This window comes from Columba livia, chromosome 8, assembly GCF_036013475.1.
Source record: "Columba livia isolate bColLiv1 breed racing homer chromosome 8, bColLiv1.pat.W.v2, whole genome shotgun sequence".
Lineage (NCBI taxonomy): Eukaryota > Metazoa > Chordata > Aves > Columbiformes > Columbidae > Columba > Columba livia.
Window position 1 is genome coordinate 2,725,880 of NC_088609.1, and position 25,385 is coordinate 2,751,264.

General features: G+C 49.7%; 1 protein-coding gene and 2 long non-coding RNA genes across 3 annotated transcripts; 1 reads left to right on the forward strand and 2 right to left on the reverse strand.

Annotated features, from left to right (window-relative positions):
* Positions 1-320: 320 nt before the first annotated feature.
* On the reverse strand, positions 321-2,413 carry LOC135580076 (uncharacterized). Its single transcript, XR_010474206.1, has 3 exons — positions 1,540-2,413; positions 1,184-1,370; positions 321-1,037 (listed from the first exon to the last, which is right to left on the reverse strand). It is a non-coding gene; the product is annotated as an uncharacterized LOC135580076 (long non-coding RNA).
* A 369-nt stretch (positions 2,414-2,782) lies between these two features.
* LOC110365594 (uncharacterized) lies at positions 2,783-15,174 on the forward strand. Its single transcript, XR_010474205.1, has 7 exons — positions 2,783-3,172; positions 6,768-7,754; positions 7,867-8,141; positions 10,133-10,324; positions 11,192-11,360; positions 12,039-12,885; positions 13,731-15,174. It is a non-coding gene; the product is annotated as an uncharacterized LOC110365594 (long non-coding RNA).
* LOC102086929 (cytochrome P450 4B1) lies at positions 12,269-24,802 on the reverse strand. The gene is made up of 12 exons (XM_013370133.3): positions 24,353-24,802; positions 20,211-20,355; positions 19,545-19,589; positions 18,872-18,999; positions 17,241-17,365; positions 16,973-17,124; positions 16,302-16,408; positions 15,816-16,006; positions 15,169-15,302; positions 14,325-14,389; positions 13,721-13,803; positions 12,269-12,995 (listed from the first exon to the last, which is right to left on the reverse strand). Exons 1-12 carry the CDS (start codon positions 24,530-24,532, stop codon positions 12,827-12,829), a joined length of 1,524 nt encoding a protein of 507 aa, XP_013225587.2. The 5' UTR covers positions 24,533-24,802; the 3' UTR covers positions 12,269-12,826.
* Positions 24,803-25,385: the final 583 nt, after the last annotated feature.

Sequence of the window (25,385 nt, forward strand, 5' to 3'; positions counted from 1 at the left end):
TCCCACAGGTGAATGTGTTAACCTCACTAGTGGGAGATGACATACAAATGACATTAAAACAGGAGCCTTCCAGTAATAGGCCCACCCTAAAAGGCATCTCCCTGAAAAGCTTCACGTAGGCAAACGTTTCAAAAATGCCCTCAAGTCTCAGCATTGAGAAATCGCAGCTTCAGTTGAGAAATTGCATGGGGGTAGAAGAAAACAGGCAGAAGGGTTTGAGGGGTCAAGCCCTGTGGTGTGGAGACATGACGGCTGTTGTCGTCAGCATCACGGCAGAGCTAGTCCCTTCTACCACCTTCCCTTGGGCAACTGGAGGCTGAGCCAGCCCTAGGCTGGACCCTGGACGTCCCCATTCGTGCCCCCAATGGATGCTCCTCCCCAGACTTTTCTCTCGCAGGTACTAAACATCGTGCAGGTTTGGGAACAACAAGCTCCCGGTGCTGGGTGGTAATGCTTGGCTCAGCAGGGTTTCGGGAGGATTAGTCATCGTGCCTTCCTGCGGTGTCAGCACTCAGGCTGGGGGTGTGGCGAGAGGAGGGGAACCCATTAATTTTTACCTCTTGGTTGCAAAAGGAGTTAGAAATAGCATCCTTATCATGAGTAACAGTGGGATTTCATTCCCTGCCCTGTCCACACCCTGAATATGTGATGAATGCCCGGCTTGTTGACTGGCAGTGTGGGTTTGGAAGAGAGCTGTGCTGGGGGCTCTGTGGGTCATTTTCCCTATGAATCCCTCCTGTGTTTGTAGATGAGGCTTTACCACTGTGTGTTTTGGGCTAGCCCAAGGACCTTGGTGCTTGGTCTTATCCCAGACAGGGCCCCTTCAAAGTTCACTTTCCCGGGGAAAACATCTTTTGCCATCTTTTGCAAGAGCCAATGTGTTACCTCCCTGGTGACATCTCACCTCCACGCAGTCCATGATGCTGACCTGCCTCAGTTTCCCTTGTCCATCAAGCATGACCCGAGGATGTCTGTGTGAAGTTGGCTGCCTTCTTTTGAGCCATGCAGCCATCTCGCGGCTGCTTCTTGGTGTGATCCTAAAAAGAACAAAAGGGAGCGAGCATAAATGAAATTTATTGTTGGAAAATCTTAATTAGATTTTAAGCCCCAAAGGGAGAAAAGTGAGGTATTATCTGACACAGCTAATGAGTGTTAAGGGTCCATTGTTATATTTCTTGTTTACCTTTCTGTGCTGGCTGATACAGCCCGGATCCTCGCCTGTACTGCCATAATTAGGATATCTCATCTCTCGCTGATAGGGTCGGGGATGCTGTTTAAAGCACAATGCTGTCTCATCCCTCCCCGGCAGAATGAGTGTGATTGGGAAGGCAACTTCTGGCATTCCAGTGCTCATGCCTGCTGCGTTGACCCTGTGGGACGGGGGATGTTCTTCAGAGCCATGGCTGGACCTGAAGACCCCCCAAGTGATGGGGACCTCCACCAGCCTCAGTGACCTCTCCAAAGGGCCCCAAACCAACTTTCCAAATCCTCCCCATCACCCTTCTCCACACAGCACAGGGCCTGTCCTTCAGAAGATACCTCATGCCTACTGATGAAGGTGAAGGACACTTGTGGGTGACCCATCCTACCCCATGCTCTGTAACAATGGTGTCTATGAAGCTTGGGATTCAGGAACACATTCAGGCTTGGGACCTGCTGTAGACCAGATAATCTCCTTTGGGGCAGCAGATACTCAGGGTGGTTTTGTTGTGTCACCACCCTGTGTCACAGGATGTATCACAGTTATCCTTTGGCCAAGGAGAGTGCAACTCATCCCTTGGATCCTCAGATATGGGACATCTTGTTGAAAGCTGCCTTTATCCTGACACTTCCCCGATCTTCTTGAAGTTAGTGAGTCAATTTAGGCATGTAGGTTTTATATGTTTCTGCTCCAGCTGTGACCACAAGTCTGGAGAAGCTTGGGCAGGTGGACATATAACCTGTTCTTTGGATGTCCAGGAACAACTCAATGGGCATAACTGCATTAATCCACTGGTAAAGGTGGACAAGCACTGCCTGGCCCTGAAGATATTCAAGTTATTCCAAGGTGGTTTAATTAAAGACTTGCCGTTCGCAGATAAACCAGTGCTAGAAGGACCACCAGATCCAGCCCTGGCCCTGAGCAGTGTATCCTGGGGTTTATGTCTTAGCATTGTGTGCCTTGACACCCAAGCAGTGTGTTTTGGACTTCCAGAAGGAAAAAGGGAACCTGTCCCATGACCGTGGTCCTTCAGGCCAGGGAAGGAGCCCAGCCACCCAGGTGGGAGAACAGCATGTTGGGGTGGCTGTGTGTGGGCAAGGGGGCTGCAAAGTTTTTGGTCTTGATTCAAGCCACCGAAAGCCAGAAGTAAAATACCATCCATTGTTGGTTTATACACCCGTAGTAGCCAAACAAACATCCCTGGAGCCTGTCCTTATCACTTTATTACACCTGCTAGAGTGAATAGATTAAAGAGAATGGGGGGGGGGGGCGGGGGAGGGAAAGCAGAAGAATCCAGCAGAAAAACTGGGTTTTGGGATTGTTAATTATTCTCTGGGGTCTCTAATCTTTAACTGGCAAACAGCATCACTAACTGTCTTAAAGCCCCTCCTGGAACATCCTGATAATAAGCCATCTGCATGAAGGCACCCCGTTATCTGCCCTCCTCCAGCCGCCTCTGACATGGCTGGAATGGGAGATAATGGATGTGTGGTGTGTAATAACGACACGTCATTCATGATTATCGGCCTGATACCCAACCTTTTAGCTCCATTGTTTGTGCTTCAAAAAAGGAGGAGAGAAAAAATAAAAAAAGAAAAGGAGGAGGGAAAGAAGAAAAAGGGGAATTTTTGGTGCTACGGGCTGTCCCGGGGTCCCCGAAGTGCCTCCCTGCCAAAGGGGCTGGAGCTCACAGCATCTCCCAGAGGGCTTGCCGGTACCCTGGAAGGACTTGCCAGTGGATTGGTGGCTGCTGTAGTCATGGTGATGGAGGGAGAGAGCCGAGACAGCACAGAAATGTCACTGCTTGGCAGGAGGACGTTTGGGGCAAATGCTCGGGCGATTAGATCTGTGTCACCGGGTGCTGCCTGGCTTCTCGCGCTGTTTTTGCTGCTCTCAAAGCCGTTTAGCGGTGGCTTGGCAGAGGAGGTTATCTTGAACACGCTGCTGTCCAGAAACTGCCAGCATCTGAAGGTGAGGGGGGTGTTTGGGTTGCCCGCTTTGACCTGCATGAGATGAAAAGCAGAAGAATTTTCTCCTGGTTGCCTCTGTGTTACGGCTCTGCAATGCAGCAGTGCTGCCAGATACCCCCCAAAGCTTTGGTCTTTCCAACTGCAAACCTGGGTTAAACACGGTTCTTAAGGACTTTGAAGTGTTTGGCTCAGGTTACTCTGATTATTGTCAGAACTACCTAGAATAATTATATATATAATATGCATTTTTTTTTTTCATTAAAATGTCAGTAGTTTCTTCTCCCTTTCCCAAGCACATTTTAGAGTGGTGGCCTCAGAACACAGGGCTGGGAGGCCAAGCTGGGCATGGTATGGACAGAGGGACAGACAGCTGCTGTGGGTCCTCATCACATGTAACTTTCCCTGCTCTATCCTTTCCCTATGCCCAAATCAGAAGATGCTGTAGGGACATCTTCAAACATCACCTGTTTTCCTTTGCAACCCACCACCAAGGAGTCTGGGTTCGGTCTTTGTGGTCAAGCGCTCCACAAGTTTGTTGCTTGGACCACAAGCCAGAAGGTGCACGAGCAGAGCTGCAAGGTGGCCAGGCAGGCTTGTTCCCAGACATGGGAAATATCTGAGGAATAGGGCCAGTAAATAAAGTTGCATCAAACTGCTGTCCTCCAACAGCCTTGCTGTGCTGGAGATGAGGAGGAGGAGAGCTGGCGTCTGGCCTTTGAGACCAGCCTGCATCCACCAGCAGTGCAAGCGTGGTGGCATCGGCACCTCCACACCCTGCAGCCAGTCTCCTCCTGGGGGTGAGATGGGGAGGGTCAGGAGAAGGGGATCTCAGTCTCCAGCTGCCTTGCAAAATACTCTCTGCACCTTGCTGGTTGTTCACAGCATACCTGTCCCATTAGTCCCCTAGACAGTCAAAATGAAGGTTTAGATCCAGTCCTAGAGGAGTTTTGTTTCTCAAACTCAGGGTGCAACACAGAGGGGGAGCAGGGGGCTGCAGTTTATGCAGATGTGGAGATGCTCAGATTTGGCTGTCCTGGTCCGGCCACAAGCAGAGCTGAGCTCCCAAGACAGATGGGCACAGCTGCAGCATGTAGGAGGTTGTAGCATGGAGGCTGTTGGTCTTTCCTCCCAAGTAGCAAGTGATGAGGGGAAAGGGCCTCAAGTTGCACCGGGGGAGGTTTAGATTGGGTATTAGAGAAAATTTCTTCACAGAAAGGGTTGTTGAGCATTGGAACAGGCTGCCAAAGGGAAGTTGTGGAGTCACCATCCCTGGATGTGTTTAAAAGACATGTAGGTGCGGTTCTTAGGGACATGATTTAGTGCTGGGGTGAGATTAATGGTTGAACTCAATGATCTTGAGGGTCTCTTCCAACCAAAATGGTTCTATGACTACATTAGTGCCTACAGGGGTGCTGGTGATGCTATTGCCATAGGGCGAGAGCTGGACAGTCTTGTATCTCACTGTGGCATGGCACGGCATGTGTGCAGCCCTCTGTGCCTCAGTTTCCCCTGGTGCCTGCCAGCTGCCTGGGCACTCAGAGTGACAAGCTTTCCCTGTGCTGTGGGTGACACCACCATCCTGCTCAGGACTGTGATGGAGCAGTGCCAGCTGTGCTGCCCTGCACAGCTGAGGGTGGGGATGGCGATGCCCCCAAGGATGGGGCCCATCAGCTGCCCTACTGGGCCTGGCCATGCTCCCTGCCAAGCCCAGGGAGTTTTGCAGGGACCAGGGAGGACTTCAGGTTTTTCTGGGTCTCCCACTGCCACCTAGCGATCCATTTCCCACCCTAGACATTCAGGTCACCCAGCACCTCCCCCTTGGCTTGCAAGCCCACCTATGGCTGGTGCTGGGGTCTGCACTGGGTCCCTGCACCCCCAAAATGAGCCCGTCCCCAGGGCCAGTGCCCATCTATGCCCTTCGGACAGCTGACTCATAGCGAGGTGTCAGCCCTCGGCTTCTGCAGAAAAGGGCTTGAGACAGGATTGTGCTCCCTCTTGGGGCTTTTTGATTTGCAAGATGATTTTGTTCTGGCTGCCACCATTTGAGTGGGAGCGTGTGATTTCTGTTTTGTTTTGTTTGACCACATATTGGTTTGGTTATTTTCTTACCGTGGAAAGTCTGGAGGCAGAGGGAAGGGTTTAGTGACATATGGTACAGGAGGGGTGGAAACAGGTTCCTCAGGCTCAATGGGGAGTAAAGCCACTGAAACAGCTCTTGTGACTTGAGAAAACACTCACAGGGCTGCACCCTCGGGCACAGCCTTGCCTCTGGGCTGCCAGGACTCATCCTGTATCCCCTGGCCCCCCAAATGCAAAGGAAGCCAAAGCCATGCTCGAAGAGCATCTCAGGCTAGAAATTAGGAAGAGATTTTTTACAATGAGGGTGGTAAAACACTGACACAAGTTGCCCAGAGAGGTGGTAGATGCCCCATCCCTGGCAACATTCAAGGCCAGGCTGGATGGGGCTCTGAGCAACCTGATCCAGTTGAAGATGTCCCTGCTCATGGCAGGAGAGTTGGACTAGATGACCTTTGAAGGCCCCTTCTAATCCACACTATCCTATGTTTTTATGATTCCATGAGGCTTGATGCTCATTTCAGACAGGAAGACAAGCCTGATGACGTGTCATTCTGAGGGCAATGAATGCTTTCCCTGGGTAAGCCGGTGTCACATCTCGGCCTTGGCTCCTGAGCACCCTGAGCTTGAATAAGTTCAGCACCGAGGCAGAAAACCCCCTGGTCTTTGTCACCATAATGGTGGGCACACTGCCAGCCCCAGCACGGATTAGCAGGAATAATAGGATGGAGTATGGGCATGCATCGTGGCTGCAGGGAGGAGAAGGTCAGAGAAGCCAAAGGGAAGGGAGAAACTCATGACTTGAGTTGCCCATGACTATGGATTGGAGGTAGGAAAAGGGGAGCTCCATGGAGTCGAGGACATCAGACAGTAGGATTGCTACTGTGGGTCCCTCATGTGAAGATCTGCAGCACACTCACAAATTAAACAATGTCATATAGCTGGGTGCCTTACAAGGTCCATGTACAGGTCGAATTGGGGGTTGAGACTTTGGACAGCACCAGTGAAGTTGTTTTGGGGTCTCCTGTGGCACCAACCCAGTTACCAGACTGTCTGGTCTGGATCTGTCCAGCACCTTTTAGTGACAAAATAACTCAGAAATCCCCCCCCGAGTGGAGCAGCCAGGCTGGTGAAGTTGCTGTCACAGCGTCAAATGAAACTTTTATTGACAATACAGAAATTGTCACTAGTGACAAAGTCCCTTGAAAATGGGTTTGACCATGGGTTACTGAGCAGGGTGGATTTTTACCATCTGGCTCCCTCATAGTTATTTAATAACCAGTAACAACTGTTGAGCATGGAGCCAAGTGGGTATGGGTTGCCTTGAAGGTCAAGTGAGTTGTCAAGTGTTGAGCTGATAAGGAGGGGACATAGGGAACAGAGTGACTAAACCCACGTTTAAGTAGATTTGGGACAAGGGTCTTAGCTTGGGTGACAGTAAAATCGGGTGCCTAATCCAGCCTCTGCATTTACCGTTTCACTGGTGGATGGGAGAGAAACACATTTCTCATGTATTTCAGAGGTTCCATGGCAAGAGGAGCCACGAAAACTTGGTCTGACACTCTTTAGCCCAGCCTGGGGGTGATAACCCAGGGGTTTCTGCAGGGGAAGAAACCACGGAAGTTCAAAAGAGAAAGTGAAACAGCCACAAAGCTGCAAGTAGAGAAAAGTGAAAGGGGTCAGAAGTGGTCTGGTCATCATAGGGATTGGGCCAAGGCCAGAAACAGTCTGCTTGTCAGCAGGAGAACCTACAGCCCTGTTGTTCCCAGGCATCCCAATAGAAGTGAGGAGCCTCCAAAGAGAAAATCTCAGCATGCAGAAGCAGCTACAGGAGTCTCCTGACAGCCAGCAAGTTCTGGGGAGGCTGCCAGGGTGAACAGATTCTTGGCTTAACCTTCTGGACATCTGAGGTTGGCAAAGCTACAGCAGGGTGTTAAAGGACACTTGGAAGGTCATCAAATATTTGCAAAGTGCCTTGGCACAGCTGGCTCGATGCTGTGAATGTCCACATGCTGGCAGGACGTGCCACCATGCGTCAGGCCATAAACGTAAAAACCCCAAAATGTTACACTGAAAAATTCCCGCCCTGTACCCCCACCACAGACACATGAGGCTGTCGAAGTTGCTTTCAGGGTCTTGGGTGTCTCTTCACTTAATTTAGGCACCGAAACAGAAGAAGGGAAGGATCTTCCTCTCTGACTTCACTCATGCTGTTGACATTCATTGCAGGATTGGTTTACTGAGCAGGTGGAATTTGGGTGGCAAATCAGTACTTTGCTCCACAGCGTGACCTTGCAGCAGCTGCTTCCCTGAGTGTGACTGTGTTTGTTCGGATGGGAAGAAGAGTCTATGCCCATCTGTCCCTGTGTGTTCCTGCAGTGCTTGGTGCTGACAGAGGAAATGTAGCTATAATGCCAAAAGAAACCCCAACCAAAACATTTCAAGCTTCCAAACACATGATATATGAGGAAATCACGTCAAGAGCCCAGCAAGTGTTGCAGAGTAATGTGAGCTGCCTGGGTCCCATCTGACCACACACATCTCGAGGATAAATTTGTATCTGGAAGCATTTAATACAGCTGTCTTACAAACATGTTGTAATACTTATTTAATTTACAGGCTGCTTCCAGTGTAACATCCCAGCAGGGTTCAGATGGAAGTTGCTAGTACCATCTGATAATGGCTTTGCCCGGAGAGCGGCGTGGGTCCTGTGCGGGGACCGCGTCCCCAAGGGTGTGAGCAAGCTGCTCTCCCCACTACTTCTGCTGCTCCCGTTGCATTTGGCAGCGTGGGATAAAGTGTCACCACCAGACCGCGATGGACGGGTGCCCTTTGTGTAGCCGGGATGTGGCTGTACACCTATCACAACAATCCCGGTGGGAAAGGGAATAACTGTGAGTAGATGGTGTCTTTGCTGTTACTGCTGTAGCAATGAGAAAAATCCAAGATCTTTTAAACCAAAACAAAGATTTATCCTGTTGCACCTTGCACAGACTCTCTGACGAATTCTTGTTAAATTAGTTGTCTAAAGGGCTGAACCAGGCAGTCCAAGGTCAGCTCATAATCTTTGCAATTACCCTTTCTGCAGAAGGTGGGAAGGGATTAAAGAATGAGGTAACCTCTCTGAATCTAGTCCTTGACTGTAGTGCTCAGTTACACATCCCGTGTGACTAGGTCTTTTTATTGTTACTATGCCTCTAATACTTAGGAGGTGAAAGGTAACTGGGGGGAGACGCTATCAGAAATTACAAATAAAGACCTGGCTCACTCTGGCACTGGGACACAGTTGGCCCAGAAACCCTTTTGCAGCCTCAGCCCAGCTCTCCAGTTCAGAAGCAGAGGAGCTGTGGAAGATGTGGGATGAAGGATATGAGATATGGGAACTGGGATGCAAAATGATGCAGGATATGGGATGCAGGATGTGGGATGCAAGAAGCTGGCTGGCCTGGTGTGCAGTGCTGGCCCACATGGCTTGGGGACATTGGGAACTGGCTGCCTTGCATGGCATTATTTGGATGAGTCTGGTCTTGGAGGGTGTTAGCATCCAGGAGAGCTATGTGCACAGACCTGATGTTGGGTTTGGGTATGTGACTGCAGGGGAAATGGGGATCCGCTCCCTTCCCATGCCAAGAAGCCATGAGCACGGCACAGAGAGGAGGATGGGAATGCTGCAGAGCACCTTTCCTTTTCCTCTTCAGATACAAAGACGCAGATTTTTAGTGAATCCTAAAAGTCATGGAAGGGATGACTGAGCAGGGGGAAGGCAGGAGCAGCCTGGCTTTTCTGTCCCAGGAACACTCACGCGTTGGGTGATCCAGTTGGGAAAAGAGCAGTGCAGCCTTTCCTGCAGCCCCCATTCAGTCCACCCATGAACCCCAGACCAGAGGTACCCGCTGTACCCTTACACCGCTTTCATTGCCTTCCTTGGCAATGAAACGTGCCCAGCACATGATTGTCTCCTTTTTGTAGTGATGGGAGTTTGTGCCAACGCTGACGTGAATTAAAAGCAGACATCAGTCTTCTGTTATTCGTCAAATAGAGCTCACTAGTATTTCCTAGTCACTTTACCTTGGGATTTTTTCTGTAAAGAAGAATGTTTTAAAAGTGATCTCTTAAGCACTGTGCATGTTTATGTTGCCATGGTTATATAAGTATGTATGGCAACATATATACAACATGTATAGAAATACACATTAAAAATTAGAAATTGTTAACATAATCTAGTAATCAAGCATTATTCTTTTTATTATTTTCTGTTGCTTGTTCTTATGAGCTTGACTTGAAAATTGAGTTCAGCTTAGTCTGCAGTGCAGCTTCGGGAAATTGTAGGTGCCTTGTTAAGAGATTTCCACTATAACTCCTGGCTTTCTGGTTTGGGATTTTCTTTTCTCCTGTGAATTCTTCTGGATCATGCACCAAAAACGGTGACCTGCTCTTAAAACCCCTGAAATGCAGACTCCCCAGGCGACCTATGTCAGGGCTTAAGGAACTTTAAGGAGTGCTTTATGCAATGTAACGTGTATCTGCCTAGATGCAATTAGCAGCTGTCATTTATTTACATGAGGACTGTTATGCCACTTTCCCATAGTTTGATCCCCTTTCCCCGGGTACACGATGATTGCAGCCTTGTGCTCTTGCTCATCAGATGTTCTTGCTTCAATCTTTCGCATTTGTGTGTGAAGGTTCATCTGCTCCATTTTAGATTGTAGCTTTTTCAAATCTTATCTTAAAAGAAAATTGAATCCAATCTAGAGATGCACGTCATTTGCTTCTAGTGACTTCAGCTATTTTGATTAAAAATGTTCTCATTTTACACTTCAAAATATGTAGGCAAGGTATGTTTTGGAGTAAATGCAGTTGTCTTTATACTTATATCTCCAAACAGGGTTGAAGGACACTGTCTCATTTCATCTAGTGAAAGGAGATGCAAATGAAAAATTTTTGAGAAATATTTGTATTTATGTATCCAAGTATGATGTTTGCTTTGATTACAACAGCAGGATATTATTGATTCACGTTACCTTTGTGAGCTTCTATATCTACAAAATACCTTCTGGGAGAGATTGCTGCCTATCAGGTATTTCCCCTATTGGTTTCGTGCAATGGCTGTGCCTGCTCTTGTGCTTTGTGCCTGAGCTTACAGACTCACATACTATTCACTTCAGCATTTTTTCAATTTATCGAGATAATTTCGGTTCCTAATACCGCCCTCCAAAGTGCTTGTGGCATCTCAAAGTTTTATAACATTTTATATTTTAATTAGAATATATTTCTTTATCCATTGCAAGCATATCTCTTATTTTGACTCGAGAGCTGCACCTCATGTCTGAATTGGGTTCAGGCAGCTGGAGCGTGGGGGGCGCTTGCCCGGGCCCCCATGCATCCCCTGCATGGTGGGTTTCGTACCCTCCTGATGATGCTCCTGCTTCGGTGAGAGGAGCTGGCTCACGCAGAAATATATTAGATTAACTCAGAAGCAAAACCACATTGAACTGGGTATCAATTTGCCCAGCACAGGTGGAAAGTTACATTGCTGAAGGGCCGGAAATTGAGATGGAAAAGCACATTTAGTGAGAAATCTCATATTGATCTTACTTTCTAGAGTCTCAATCCTTATACAGATAAACGAGAGCAACCACTAAGACCACGTATTGATTGAGCTGCTGTTAGACAAGCTTTGCCTTTGTGCATGAGCTTAAGTATTTTGAAAATATATGTATTTCTTGTTTTAAGTTCAACATTCCTGTGCAGTCTGCTCCAGGTGAACCTGCTTTAGCAGGCGGGTTGGACTAGATGATCTCCAGAGGTCCCTTACAACCCCAACCATTCTGTGATTCTGTGTTTTGTTCTTCTGGTGGAATTTGTCAAAAAAGGAAGGGAGAAGCATCATCATTCGAATTATAATGTGGGGTTCAACATGTTACTGATTTGTTTTTTTTTTCAGAAAATGTTTTTATTTCGGGGAGACTTCACCTCCAAGAAGTCCTGGTTTTCAAAGGAGCTTGAAGTTTCAAATCAGAAAGGCGAAGCTGGCTGAAGGATGTGTCTTCTCAAGGCTGCCTGGCTAAGCGAGCAGCCCATGGCAGATGGGTTTTATTGCTGGTGGCTGGGAGGTAAGCAGAGAGGACACAGGAGGGGGCTGTGGGGGGCTTGGTGGTAGCTGAGGATATGGCTGCAAGTGTGTTCAGAGGAGATGCAGATGATGTGGTAGAGGACGCACATGGACAACACCATGTGCACAACACACACGCCTGTTTTTTGCAGCTTCTCGCTTACAGCTGTTGCGAGGACACCTCCGGTGTGACATTTGCAGCAGGTTGGTAATATACTCATAGAGAGAAACGACACAAGTTATTTTTGTATCATCTCTATTATTTATGATGGGCTCCCTTTGTGTATTTAAACTTAAAACTGGACAAAACCTCATGTTTGATACAACCTTCCATTAACAGGGCTCGTGGTGTTGGTTGTATAGCACTGTGCATCCCACAAAAACTTCCTTCTGTTCCCCCCCCAGCTCTGTACCTGCCTTATCTCTACAGACAAAAGCTGGATGAAGCCAGCTGCTGCCACAATGCCAGAACCGCCACTGGTGATGGTGTGATGCTAATTGCAACAGCAGCTTTTGAGATTTCCCAGTTTGACACTTTCAACCCCAATAATGAGCCTTGCAGAGGCAAAGGACAGCTTGCTGGTGCCCTTGACTGTGCCTCAAGTGAACAACTCACAATTTTATCTGCTTAGGGAAAAAAAAATAAACCTTTCTAACTACCATAACTCTTCCTTTGCAGCTTTAAATGGAAATTCCATATTGGACCCCAGTTAAGGGGCTGCCCATGGGAGGAGATGCTGTGTTGCCTAGGGACAGGGGGACACCCCAGCAGGGACCCAGCTGGACACCCCCGGGATCATCTCTTGCTGCTCATGGGTTTTCTCTCCATCTCCTACTTCTAAAAGGATTTTGCACCCTATTTGTGATGGAGCTGGCAAGCATCAGCAACAAAAACGGATGCAGCTGTTGTTACAGGAATAATTATCGGTTTATTAACAGAAAAATTACAGACTATTTTGCAGTTTGGGCAGAAGTTCAGAGCCCAAACTGGAATCAGTGCTTTCAACAAGAGACACATTGAGTGTGAGAAGAGAGACAGAGGTCTGCCGTGGGCTGTCCCTGCTGCGGGAGAGAAGGGCTGACCAGTAGGCACTGAGGTGCAGGCGACTGAGCAGGGCTGGCAACAGTCACAGATCTGGCCAGGACACAAGTGCCAATGCAGGATTTGGTAAGGAGGAAGCTGGTGGGACCTCCAGATGTTCCCAGGCCAAGTCAGCTCTTACGACAGGGCAAGAGGACACCAGCAAAGAGGCACGGCCATGCTTGCGGAGCAGATGGCAATGGGTCCGTGCACTGCCATCCAGGCTACCTGCGCCCAGGCTGAAAAGGGCTTTCTGCTGGTGGAAGAAGCACAGAAATCAGGAATCCTCATCCCCAAATCCGGTCTTGCATCTTTCACCCCAGAGAAACATTGTCCCGTCCCTTGCTCAGTCCCTCCCTCCGGTGAAGGCAGGAGATTCTCCAGCTTCAGCGGATTTTCTTCAGATAGATGTGAATCCCATTCTTGGAGCGAAGGATGATCTGAGGTATTTTGGTGGGAGGCTTGGTGGGGTCAGGTGAGAGCTCGAAGCGGAGCAGGGTCAGGGCCAGCGCCACCTTCATCTCGTTCATGGCAAACTGCTGCCCAATGCAGTTCCTGGAGTAAAAGAGGAGCTCAGCCACCCCTTTTCAGTGCTGGGCACAGCAAACCCCTGCAGCTGGATCCCAGCCCTCTCACACCAGCATACAGTCCTTCCCCTCTGCAGCTCTGGGGGCTGCAGGCAGCATTTTTGGTGGCCAGAGCAGGGGTATGGGCTGAGCAGGGGAAATCTGGAGGAGCACCAGGGGAGAAGAGCTCCTGGATGTGTGTTTGATGAACACAGAGAACAAAGGGAGATGGGGAAGCCAAAGGAGAGGCCAGCAGAGCCATGGTGGTGGGTTTCCAAGCATGAGAGTCCGCAATGTGGGTGAGGGCAGGGAGAAGGACTGAGAGCAGGGGAGAACAGGGAATCAAAGGACGGGGCATGGGATGGGGTCTCTGCATCAAGGAGAGGAGGGCAGGTGAGCTTGGGATGCTGCAGGCTCTCCACATGACGCCAGCAGGATGCTCAGCAGCTTTGGGACCCAGTTCCCATTCCTAAGAGGGGCCCAGTGATGTTTCCTTCCCATTTTGCCTGCTGGTTCCAGAACCCTTCTGTGGCACAGACATTTCTTACATGCTCATGAGCTATCTAATGTTGCAGGGCCATGGGTTCAGGTGGAGGTCTGTGAGAGCCTCCCTGAGAGCAGTTTTAACGGCAGCACACGCTTCTTGGGCTGAGCAGTTTCCAGACATACACATTTTCTCTCCCCACTACTCCTTCAGTGTTCAATACACTTTACCTCATTCCAGCAGAAAAAGGCAGAAAGGCGTGAGAGTGTCTGCCAGAGATGTTCTCCGGGGAAAACCGCCACGGGTCAAACACCTGGAAATGAAGAATACGCAGCAAGAAAACACGATTACTTAAGGAGTAAAGGTACTGACCAATGTTTCCAGAAATGCAACACCCCATAATTTCTGAACAATGCCATTGGAGAGAGGATTCAATTTGAGATGGACTGCAATTCCTACACCAGACTCCCTCGCTTTCCCCTAAGCCTGGTAATGGTGCTGCCAAGACAAACCAGATGTAGACATGGTGAAAGCCAAGAAGCCAGGAGTCGATTCTCCACATATAGGCTGAGCAAAATCATCTTTGTGTTTGGTAATACAAGAAGGTCTTTGGAGCACTTTATCTCACTGTTTGGGCAGCACTAAGCCCTAACACTGCTGTCTGACCACCTGGTGCCACAGTTGGCTGATACTAATGCAAGGAGGTCACTTCTTAGAGTGATTCCTGTGGGCAAAGATGCTTGGGAGCAAGGGGAGGGCTCTGCTCTCCTGCTAACATTGGAAGAGGCACAGCATAAAGGGGAAAAATTATTAGAAGGGCAAAAGAAAACTCACCAAAGGGTCTTTCCATACTGAGGGGTTTCTGTGAATGAGATAAATGCTTATCGTGGCGACAGTGCCTGTAAAACAATTAGGGAGGAGATAAGGGCTCAGTCACAAAGAAACTAAAGAGAAGGTTGCAGCATGCTCACACAAAGGTCTGGCTAAGTCATTATGGTCTTACCTGTCAACTGGAAACCTATAAGGATTTTGTCACTGGCTTTAGAGAAAACTAAACATTTTCCATTTGTCGTAAGCAGACAAAGGGTGGAAATGAGGAAGCCACCAGCACTGTAGGCACATCATCCCCACCCTGACACTGCCCACTTGTGTGCCAAATCAGAGAAGGAAAGGAACAATGCAGGGCAATTCCCACACTGCAAGTCAGGATGGGACTGGTCCCTGTCCCTCTGTTCCTGCAGTTTGCCAAAGCAGGTGAATCATGGGCTCATGCTTGGCCAGGAGGAGAAGGGGCTTTTGGCACATGCAAAGCTGCCCCATAGCTGCAGTGGCGGGCAGAATCATAGAATAGTTTAGGTTGGAAGGGATCTTCAAAGGTCCTTTAGTCCAGCCCCCTGCAATGTGCAGGGACATCTTCAACTGGATCAGGTTGCTCAGAGTGCCGTCCAGCCTGGCCTGGAATGTTTCCAGGGATGGGGCATCTACCACCTCTCTGGGCAACCTGTTCTATACCACAGGGGTGCCACCATTCAGCCCGGATCTCAGTCTATCAGCAGGATGCCAACATCTGCAGAGTCCCCTCTGAATGTCTGTGCCAGCGAAGGGCAGGTCACAGAGGCAGAGCTGTCACCTGTGCCCTGTGGCCAGCAGCGAGGACAGGGGAATGGGATTTACAGACCTTCTGGCAAGGTGCGTCCGTCAGGGAAGGTGATGGGTTTGCTGAGCTGCCTGCTCACGCCGGGCACTGGTGGGTACAGGCGAAGGCTTTCCTTGATGCACATGGTGCTGTAGGTCATCTTGCCCAGGTCCTCCCTGTCAGGACAGACAGAATGAGCCCCATGGCCATCAGGGCAGAACTCTGGCAACAGATGGGGCATATGGAGGGACCCACAACATCTACACATGGGCTGCTGCAAGCTGGAGACCCCAAGTCACCTCTGAACTGTGTTAACAACCTCTGAACAAGATCAAGGGCAAAGTGACAGCAAAAGGTGAAAAGCAGCTACTACAACATGTGGCAAGAAGACAAGAGAAAGCAAAGGACAGTGTCAGTGGTCCAGGACTTGGCACAGCACCCAGCATGTTCTTCTGGTCTGGGATGGTTTTATTCTCATGTCTGCTCTAGCAATACAAGCCCTGAAGGGCAGGGATGCAGATTTAGCTGGAGGACACAGTATCTGCTCCATCCCGTGGAGTCCCTGTGCATGCAGCAACCTTACAAATCAGCTCTGTAGCACCCCAGCTTTTGAGCCTTGAAGATATTGCTCACTTAGAAATACCAGCAACAGGAAAATAGTTACCAGCTGAGGAAATGTGCAGCCTTACCACTGAAGCGTCTCCCGGTCCCCCAGGATCTCCTGGATCTCCTCCCGGCACCGTGCCTGGTGCTCGGGGTGTGACGCCAGGCAGTACAAGAGCCAGGAGATGCCACTGGCTGTCGTGTCGTGGCCCTCAAACATGAACGTGTCCACCTCAGCGCGCAGGTCCTCATCAGACAGTCCAGCTCCGTTCTCATACTGACAACCCAGAGACACTTTCAGTAGCTCATATATATAAACATATAATATATTTATCATAGTGGCCCAGATATATATATAAAATATAATATCCCAAGAGGGGACATTATATCCTTCAGCCATTGAAGAGGGTGGGGTGATGCTCCTGGGATATGTACAAACAAAATCAGTCTCTCTTTAGACTGAATTCAGGGCCTCTTTTCCTTGGCTTATAAATCCCTTTGTCCTTCCAAGCAAGACTATGAAATCCCTCTGCATGTTGTATTCCCCAAAAGAGGGGACCAATGTCACTCACTTTGGCACACAGCAGAATGTCCAGGAAATCCAAATATCTCTTCTTCTGGATCTTTTCAAATTCCCGTTCATCTTTGAGTGATTCCTTTCGCTCCTGGATCACCTTGTCTAGGGAACAAAGAATTAAAGGTTCAGCAGGGGCAGGAGATGCTGAGCTGCAAAATTTTCCTGCCAACACAAAGCTCACCCAAGGGGGCGACCACTGCCCCGTTCATGATGCATTGGACATGAGCTTCTGCATCCCAGGCAGTTTGGCTTTTTCAGCACCAAATGCTGCACACTTTGCCATCCTTTTCTGCAAACTTCTTTGTCCACCATAGACTTCTCAGCCTATTTCACCCACCCCTCCTGCCTTAAAATCATGCTGAGCCTAGAAAGGAAAATCATTCCTTGCATCAGTGTTGCCTGCAGCACCCATCCCTTGTCTCACCAGTCTTTGGTCATTTAACAGGAGCATTCCCCAAAGAGGATTCCTCCATTAGTCCAGTTTAATCACCCAGCAGCTGTGAGGATCCCTTGCTTCGTGCACAGCACAAACCACTGCTGCAAGCTGATGCTCTGCTTGGATCCCAGCTCCGAGCCTGCAGCAGGAGCACCGCAGCTGCCACCCTTCCGCTCAGCCATCACCCACCCTGCTCTAAAGCTCTGGGAGAGGATGAAGGTAAGGAATACCTGTGTGGTCGTGAGCGAGCTGGCAGACCTTTCTGAACTGATACCCGTGGGGGCTGAGCCAGTAAATGAAGTCGTTGTGGTAGGGGAAGATGCGGAGGCGCTGGTGCACCAGGCGGCACAGGCTGTAGACAGCCTGGATGTAGGTGTTTTTACTGGGGAGAAAGGAATGGTGGAAGTTTGTAAATTTGAGAACAACACAACAAGCAATTCACCTGCTTCTCTTCGGAGCTAAAAACTTTGTGCCGTGTTTGGGGCAGCCAGCACTGACCTGTTGGTCTGACAGTTGCTGTGACAACTGAAGGCACATTTCATGATGCTATCGAGAGTCATCAAGCTGACGTGCTCAAATAGCTCCACCGGTTTCCCATCTGTGACCAGCCGTTCCCATTTATCCTGAGGTGCAAAGGAGACAGAAATGAGAAGGGGCAGTTCTGCAAGATCTGCATTCACCCTCTGGTTAATGGTTGCTCAGCTAGGGATACATCCCAGAGAAATGGGGAAAGAAGAGGATCTCTTAGTTGCCATCAAAATCCCGGAGAAGGGAAGCCAAAAACGGGATGATTAATATAAGATTTGCCCCAGGCGGCTGCTACTCTCAAATCCTGGCAGCAGTGAGCCTTGGTACATCCTGCCCTGGGGCAAAGGCACCCTGTAGACACCAAGGACATTACCAAAGTCCTTCCTAGGGTGCAGAGCGTTTCCTGCACAAGAGAAGCGTATGTTGGCATTGGGCTTCATCGAGTTTGTGTTTTCTGTATCTCTGTGTCATGCATGTATGACTTTGCCTTGGGTGTCTAAGATGCAATCTTCCACCTCGTGATCTCTCTCCTGTGTTTTACCAGCACGTCATGTAGGAGTTCTTGCTCAATTCTTCCCATATGGGATCCCAAGAGAAACTATAAATAATATCTGTCTTGCCTGGCAGACATGAAATAATGTTGAATCCTCTGTCCCTTCATGGCTGGAAGGAACCGGTGGAACAAAAAGGAGCACGGTCACATCTGAGCTCCCACAGCATGAAACCAGGCTGGGGAATAGGGTTTATGTGGCCAGACTTATGTCCTTAGCACATACAACGATTGCCACCTGGTGGCATGGCCTCCCACAAGAGGCACTTTGCACTGTCTGCAAGGAATTATGAACTGCCAGGACCTTGTGTGCACTGCAAAAGCTTTTGGGGCTCTCCAGCCCCGACTCCTGGCTGCTCCCTGGGGCGGTGGGAGGGAGAACAGTCGGGGCCCATGTGGAGCTGCTGGGAAGGTCAGACAGAGAGATGCAAAGGAGAAGGAACAGATCTGGCACCTGAACTCTTGCCAGTCCACATGCACAAAGCCTGGTGCCCCTCATCCGTAATTCACACTGGTTTGCATTGTGCCCAGCACCAGCGGATGGAGGAACTGTGCAGTTTCACTATGCATTAGGCAAGGCAGGGATTGCAATCCAGTCAGGGGGATGTTAACAGCAAATTATACCCTTTAACTTTAGGCCGAAGTATAACTCTGCTCCAACTTTTACATTTTCAGGATTTATTATGAATCCTTCTTTACTTCAGTTCTTAATTCACAAAAACACCTTGTAAGTATGAAACTGCAGTTGGGATTGAGATTATGCACACTTTGGGGATGGCAGTAACATTAATCCGCACATTTGAGCCACGCATCCCAAAGCAGTGCCAAAGAGACAGGCCCTGCAGGGAGGCTCAACCTGCTCCTTCCTTCCAGCCCCAGGCAGGGATTTGTGGTGGTTCAGAAAGCCTGACCACCAGGACACAGCCTGTCCTTACAATTACCAGCTTGTGAATAAGGGCACTGCAAGAAAACCCTGCTCCAGCATTTATCTACTAACCAGTCAGGGAAAGGAAAGCAGGGCAGAGAGAGGAGCATCAGATATGAGTCCTACCAGCATCACGTTAGTAGACTCTGCCATCAGGGCCACGTACGGTTTCAAGACATCATAATGAAACCCCGGAGTCAGGAGTTTTCGATGTTGGTGCCATTTTGGCCCATGTAAGATCAGCAACCCGTTCCCTGGGGAAACACAGGCAAGGCATGTTTTGCTGGGCACACACAGGCTGCTTCCACCTGCCTGTGGACACAGACTCCGCCAGCAAGGAGCATGATTAACTGATTAAATCTGCTGTTTGAGCTGCTACGAGAGAGCATTTCCAAATGTTGCCACCAGCTCCAGGGTTTCCAGGGCTGAGCAGAGCCCTGCTCATCGAAACCACACGGCACTGTCTCTGAAAAGGAACACCCGCATTGTTGGAGCTGGGAAGTTCAGATCAGCAGATGCATTTCTTCACCAGTTCTTCACTGAGCTCCTCCCATCACCACCCTTTGCTATCTCTGGATGTGCAAGTAGTTCTCATTTCTATGTATGGCTATGTCTGAACTTTCTTTCCTCAAATAATAAAACATAGCATTACTTAGTAGCTTTTTCAATAAGCATAATAATTTCAGGAAGCTTTTAGCTACACCTGCATCAAGGAACAAGTGTAATGCCATTTATTTATAGCATATTCTTGACTAACTTCAGAATCACCCCTGGGAGGCAAAGCCCTGGTAATACATACCGATCCATGGGACAAGGTATTTATAGCCGAGGTTATCCTTGGGGTCTGTAAAAAAAATCATCAAGAAAGAGCATATAAAATGGGAAATGTTTCGGTAGCATCAACCCACAGGTTTGCACCTGAAAGCTCCCTTTGGGCTCTCACTTTTGGTTGGGTATGAAGCAGAACTGGTGGCATCCCTGCAGAACTCATCAGTATTTCACAACAAAACAACACTGTTTGGCCCAGCTATGAGAAACATGTATAAAACCAGATGCCCAGACTGGAATAAAAAAGCATATTGATAGTTCAAAGTCTGTGCTGTGTGATAAATGATTAACCTTCCCAGACAGCACTGTTTAGCACCTTTCTCTATGGATTCACTAAAGATACAACTCTGCAGTAGGAGCCAGGGGTCTGAGCTGAGAACAAACTTCCAGGTGTTTTCTCCTTGTTGGGATCAGGTACTGAGAAGACACTTTTCAAGCAGCGCTCAAGGAAGTTTCATTTGCCAGCAAATGATTTGGAGGGGCCCCTGTCACCCCTGAAGCACTGGGGGTACCGTATCTCTCCGTGCCTCTTAAGATTTCTGCAAGACAACCTCTCTGCCTCGCTGTGATTTTTTGGGCTGGCATGGGAAACCTGCAGGCTGTGATTGTTACGCCACAGCTGAAGGCATCATCTCACCTCCTCTGGCCAAAACAGCCTTGGCAAATTCGGGATGGCTGATAACCAGGAATGCCGAGAAACTCCCGAACCAGATAGGGTGAGCATGTAGGTACTTCTGTGCCCAGACCTCCACCTTGTCCAGCATCTCTTCCTCCTTGAAAAACTAGTTGTGGAGAGGTAAAAAGAGAAAGAATACTTAGATCTGGAGAAAAAATAATCTCCCGAACCACTGTCTTAAAAAGCTCAAGGTCTTTTTGCATCACAAAACAAGGTAACAGCAAGCAAGGTGTTGTCCCTCTGGGTTTTCAGAGCATGAGAAGTGGAGAGGTTTGTTACTTTTAAAACTCATATAAAATCATTCTTCCCTATCAATTGACCCTAACCATGGAGACCGTCCTCAGGGACAGTGGTGGTGCCTATCGGTGCATGTACGTTATCTGCTCTTTTTCCATGGCCACCCAAAGAAGACTCAGGTTTACCCCCAACAGCATCTGCATTTCGTGACGTGCAGATACGTTCTTCACGTGGACGTGGCTGAGCAATCAGCACCCTGCAGTAGTGAGAAAATACAGCAGCTCTTTTACAGCAGCCAACGGCATCACTGCTGTGTCTGCCCCAGCGCAACGATCCCTCCTGATCGGGACACCCAGGCCATGGCTTCCCCCAGACATTTAGGCAGCGAAGGTACGTGTCCAGGTAAAATTCAACAGAATTAGTCCAAAGTCACCGAGGAGGAGATAACAAAGTCACCGTACGCAGAGGAGATAACATCAGATTAAGATTTTGTTGATTTCCAGGTATTGAATTTAATAGGTGATAGTGAGTTGGTGGTCCCAGAAAGCTTCATCCCCGGTCCTTGGAAGCTGCACACTGAGCAGTAACATGAGCACCAGAATTCATATCAGCGATGCTGACAGGCTCGTTCTTCAACAATGATCACCAATGTATTGCTTTCATAGCCAGCATTGTTGTACATGAAACAGGCAGCAGCCAAAGAACAAGCGGAAAGATCAGTGGAAAGATCCAAATTCACAGGCAGAGAAAAAAATATCATGGAGATAAAACTGTGTAAGAATTCCCTTTTCTTGGAACAGAAACTACTCAGCCACAATAGGAAGGGGGAAGGATTTTGGTGAGCTGGGACTGACATAGATTCTGTTGCTTTGATTTGAAGCTTGAAGTTCAATTACATCTGCATACCAGGATAGAAATCAGCCACAAAGTCACCCTACTGACCAAGTCAAGCGAATATTTACTCAGTAGCTTTGGTGCTGAGTTAGCTCAGCTCACCTTTTAGTTTGGCTTGTGTTTATCAACCTGGGAAATGGCTTGTACTCAAATAATCACCCACGCCAGGCTTATCTCAGAGACGACGCTCAGGAGCCATGGGGACTGCAGGGGACTGCACAGGCTGTGTGGGGACACGGCCACATTCTGTGCACCAAGGCTGAACCCCCTTACTGCGAGCCGGGGGTTCCCTGCAGCACATCCCATGCACCTCCTGCATTTAGCAAAATGACAAACTGCATCCAGTTATCATTTGTGCTATAAAGTTATAATTTAATTTCTCTTGCTCAAGTTCAAGGCTTTGGACTTATTAAAGAGAACCAGCAATTTCTCTGGTTGCAGGGATCACGTTTGGGGTTAAAAGGACACAGCCCTCCCCAGCCCCCCGCTTTGGCAATGCCAGCAGAAGCGGGGCACAGTGCCTTCAGGTGAATGACACTTGAACACATGAAAGTCCCTTTGATCTGTCTGCTTGTGCTTCCTCCCATCACAAAATCACAGAAAGCATAAATGGGAGTAATTGGGAGATGCTGAGCAAGCCTCGCTGGCTGAAGTCCTAATGCTGGAAGCCTTGTTTTTGGTGTCAGCCTTGGTTTGTGCTACCAAGGACCATCCCTGCACTGCCAGGGGTAGGATGAGTTTATTTGAGAGGAGAGGTTACCCCCCGGGTGAGTAACCTGCACCTGCTGTGCCATGCCCTCCAGGGTGTAAAGTCCTGCAGGCTGCAGATGAACATGAATGGAAAGCTACCGCTTCTTAACCAGGACTCCAGCTGCCAGCCTGTGCATGAAAGACCATCGTTTCTACTTCTTCCTCCCTTAGGGGCTTGCAAAGAAAAGTATAACCCCTGCTCGGGTCTAAGCAAGGAAGGTAAAAGCCTGATCTCACAGGGAAATGCAAGTTTTGAAACAGATCCAACACTAAAAGCGTCTGGGAAGAGGTGCCTAGAGGCGCTTTTAATGACTACATGCCACTAGCAAATGAAAGAGAAAACACAGGAGCTGAAATCTGAGCACGAAGCTGCGCTGAGCTCCGTCAGAACCAGGCAGGGTGCCCTCACCAGCCGCCCACCCAGGGCAGCTGCAGGCAAAGGGCTGTCGAGGGACCGAGAGCCCTCCTGCACCCACGGGCCACGTCCTGCTCCCCTCTGCTGCCCACCAACCCTGGCCTTGGGAGGTCAGTTTGGCCAGCTTGGGACTGGTTTTAACTAAATTATCTTGCTGCGGTGAGACTGAACAGCCCTACATGGTCTCTCCTGACATTTTCATGTGATTTCTACTGAGTGATTTGGATAAGCAGAGGGTAATACCTAAGAATGCTTTAAAACAGAGACTCACTCAGAGACTGACAAATATATTTGGGATACTAAACTGGTCTTACTCAAAACTGGCAATTAATTACCTTAATCCATGGAAGAGGAAATGTCAGTGCTCTCCCTGAATACAGCTCTCAAATCCTCCTCCGAGGTGCGTGCACACTTTGCATTCAGCATGTGCCCAGAGCATTATAGAATCATAGAACCATTTTGGTTGAAAGAGACTCTCAAGATCATTGAGTCCAACCATTAACCTGCTCTGGCACCAAACCATGTCCCTAAGAACCAGTTTCCTCACTGGCTCAACGAACTCTTGGGCTCTGGAGAATTTAGCAGCATTGAATCAGCAGAAGATTGAATTTGCAACACAAGAATTCTGAGAAAAATACTGTCCAAGGTTAAAGTCGAGCTGTGAACAATGTAACTATGACGGGAGCGAGTGATTGGCACAAACGGTTTAAAGCCCATTCCAGGACAGTCACAAGTGACCAACAAACTTTATTTAATTGCAGTTTTAAAGTCTAACTGGCAGCGCAACAAAGCCATGAACTGGCCCATCTTCCTGCTTACATTGCCAAAAGACTGACTGTCCTGTCCAGTGCGGCAAAATTGGGGCTGTCACAGCACAGAGACAAGCCCTAGGAGGTCCCCTCCAGATTGTTCAGCTACTTTTCGGGGTGCCAGTTATTTAATGTGCCACAGATTCTGCTAGTGCAGGGCATCTGCAGAGCTCAGAATAGGTCAGGGTGATTTTAAGCAGCCTTTAGCATGTGTGGAAAAGCCTTTCGCATGAAGCAGCTCCATTATTCCTCAGGTAGCTCCTGATGAGTTGTGGAAATCTGCTTGCCAAGGAAGCCACGCTGATCTGTGCGTGCAAGCATGTAACTTGGGGAATAGTCATCCATGCCACGAGCACCCAGGACAAAGCATGCTTATGTACACAGATTGAGTTAGTCATGGGTTTGATGCAACCTGGAAAAGATGTGTGGCCCCTGTGCCAGATGCTATACCTCGGAGGTGTTTTATGGCTGAAACACGACTCAAAATGATCAATGCCCTCACTGGCTCACCCGGACACGAAGCCGATGAAAGCTGGCAAGGGAAAGAAGGTGCCTCTGGATATGGGGATGGCTGGGAACGGTGTGCGAATGCACAGTGTTGCAGGGACAGCTGCAGGCGCTGTGCTCTGACTATCACAGGGACAGTGAGGTGACAGCAGAGCCTGTCCCAGGACAGAGCTTGCACGGCTCTGCTGTCTCCAGCACTGACACCCCGGGACGACCTTGCCCATGCCACGCTGTGTTATTGCTTTCTTTACTTGCAAGTCAGCTACCACTGTGCATTTTGCAGCAGCCTGCGTGTGCTGCTCTCTAGGCATCACAGGCAAAGGAAGCAGTTTGTAGGGCTAAGGGATGCCCGCCCTCCCCTTCACCCTGGGGCTGGGAGCAGCGGTTCCCCTGGACCACGGCTATGAGTCCCACCAGCATCATTCCCCCTGCCGCCTGGGGAAACTGCTCCCCCCGGCTCCCTCCTTCACCCCGGCTCCCTCCCGCTCTACCTCATGGACATGGCCGAAGAGCCAGTGGGTCGGGTGTCCGGGGAAATCGGCCAGCGCCCGGAGCAGCTCCCGCCGCCGGTGGTACAGCTGGATGGCCTTCAGCAGCACGCAGGTCAGGCAGAAAACGGCAGCCAAGTGCAGCACCCGGGAGACATCCACGCCCAGCCAGGAGAGCTCCATCCCCGCACCGGCCGCCTGCCGCTCCCGGCTGCCGCAAGCGGAGGCCGCTCTCCCCACTTTAGCCAATGCAGGGCGGAGGGGCAGGTCCAGAGACCCGGCGGCTGCCAAATCACGGCAGCGCTTGTTGGGAGGGGAGAATCCCGGGAGGGGCGCTCGGGAAAGCCACCGTTTGCTCGCAAAATGGGCTCAAAGCTGCTCCGGTTCCTTGCTACCGGCACACGCTCGGAGTCGCCGCAGGGTCCCGCAGAGATGAGGACTGCGGGGGAGGACAAGAGCTGCCAGCCTGCGGCGGGGGGGCGGCACCGTGCCAAGCACCGCCAGCCCTGCGGGACGCGGCGGGCTGCCTGTGCCGTGCGCCCCGCCTGCCCCGCGGTCCCCTGCTTGCACCCGGCCGGTGGGATGCGCCGGACTGCCCCAGCACAGCTCGGGCTGTGTTCACCCTCCCAAGCCCGGCTGCTGGCCTGTGCGGTGTCACCGGGGAAAACCGCAAAGACCGAGAGCGACCGGGGCTTTTAGGGAAGAAAAAAACAAGGAGACTGGTTAAGTGAGAGTGTGTAACAACTGTCCCACCGGCTGCGGGAAGCCGCTATTTGGGAATATCGCTCCTTTCCATGCAGTTCTTTAGGTTTTTGGCACATGCAAGCCTGAAGGAGAAACTAGGCTTCCCCTGGGCTTCCTTCCCTCGAGGTCGTCGTCACATATTCCTGCCTTCCAAGGTTTCACTCTCATTTCCATCCGTTCCCATACCGGCTGACAGCTCCCCGACTGAATCCCGCATGGGGCTGTTTTTCTGGAGCTGTGTTAGCCGCGGGGCGGGGTAACGTGGCAGCTTCGGCACAGCTTTGTGGCAGGT

Excerpts from the sequence above, each read along its gene's own strand:
- LOC102086929 (XM_013370133.3), bottom strand. The coding sequence starts at position 24,532 with ATGGAGCTCTCCTGGCTGGGCGTGGATGTCTCCCGGGTGCTGCACTTG. Across the intron at positions 17,125-17,240 it reads AGCAACTGTCAGACCAACAG|TAAAAACACCTACATCCAGG; the intron begins GTCAGTGCTGGC and ends CTTTCTCCCCAG. Across the intron at positions 13,804-14,324 it reads CAGTATGGAAAGACCCTTTG|GTGTTTGACCCGTGGCGGTT; the intron begins GTGAGTTTTCTT and ends CTTCATTTCCAG.